The 1,132-nt window shown below is 46.8% G+C and overlaps 1 protein-coding gene across 1 annotated transcript; it reads right to left on the reverse strand.

Annotated features, from left to right (window-relative positions):
- Window positions 1-762, reverse strand: LOC134222569 (uncharacterized). Its single transcript, XM_062701729.1, has one exon. The coding sequence runs from the start codon at window positions 760-762 to the stop codon at window positions 1-3; it is 762 nt and encodes a 253-aa protein (XP_062557713.1).
- Between the last annotated feature and the right edge of the window lie 370 nt (window positions 763-1,132).

Below are 1,132 nucleotides of genomic sequence, written 5' to 3' on the forward strand. Positions count from 1 at the left end.
TCAAAGACAGATTTTCAGTAAGTCATTGAAAACACGTCCGTTCGTACAAGCCAATGTCCTTCCAATAAGCACTCCATCCGAATAGTAACATTGATAGTACGAGGTCGTGCTCGCAGGGTTTGCAAAATTCCCTTCCTCCACGCACTGGTAGGCGCACTGTGTACCATCAAAGGACGTTTGAGCAGCACATTTGAACACCGATACAATCCACTTCGGTTCTGCTTCAGTAGAGTCGGCAGCCGCTCGACAGTAGGCGAAATATTTCGTGCTTGTTCCATAACGCTTGAATACTGTGGTTTCGGTACAATCCACCTGAAGGCAGTCAGCCTCTGTGTCGTTCGTTGTTTTGCATGGGGATGACGACTGGAATTCCGGATCGAAGACGGTGCCGGTGGCGCACGATTGCGACTCTGATTGGCTACCGTACCCGGGACAATAGTGGAAAACGCTACAATCGGATGGGTCCGGGTAAATGCCTTCACCGGTGCACACGAGAGGTTCGATTGGTGTGCCTGTGCCAGTTCCAGGATCAGGACCGTCTGCTTCGCAGCCATCTGGTGGTTCCTGCACACAAGCTGCGGCTCCAGCAACTTCATTGACACAGTAAGTGCCATCTATACAGGTGACTTCGAACATTGCGTTTGTATCCTGATCGTCAATGATCATTGATTTGCAACCCGTGGTGCATGTTCTGATCGTCGTCGCGGTTGTCAAGCTTCGAAGTCCTGCCGTTAGCGCCAGCAAGATCTGCCAGTACTGCATCGTGTGTGGTTGATGCGTTAGGATTAATGTGATAACTAAGTATCTTTACGAAATTCTGGAGTTAAATAGGTTTGCTTTGTCTAATTTTGTGTGTACAATTCAGCATTTATTTACGAGCCGTGCTTTGAGTGGGTGTTTTCATGATAATAATTTTCAAGGTCCCGAAAGATAAGATTACAGATTTTGCGGAAGTGCATCATTTTTGCGTGATTGTTGATCGTGGTTTTATCCACGCAGTAGGTACCGTGTGGGACTTATATTTGTTGGATGGGCGCTCTTCTACCAATGACAAGAAAGTAGGCTACGAAATTATAATGCCACGTGAATCAAAAGCTATCAAAAGGAAATCGAGTAGAAGCCTTAAGGTGGT

Source organism: Armigeres subalbatus, chromosome 3, assembly GCF_024139115.2.
Source record: "Armigeres subalbatus isolate Guangzhou_Male chromosome 3, GZ_Asu_2, whole genome shotgun sequence".
NCBI classification, from domain to species: domain Eukaryota; kingdom Metazoa; phylum Arthropoda; class Insecta; order Diptera; family Culicidae; genus Armigeres; species Armigeres subalbatus.

Bases quoted from the DNA above. Each gene is read 5' to 3' on its own strand.
- LOC134222569 (XM_062701729.1), bottom strand. From the start codon at position 762: ATGCAGTACTGGCAGATCTTGCTGGCGCTAACGGCAGGACTTCGAAGC.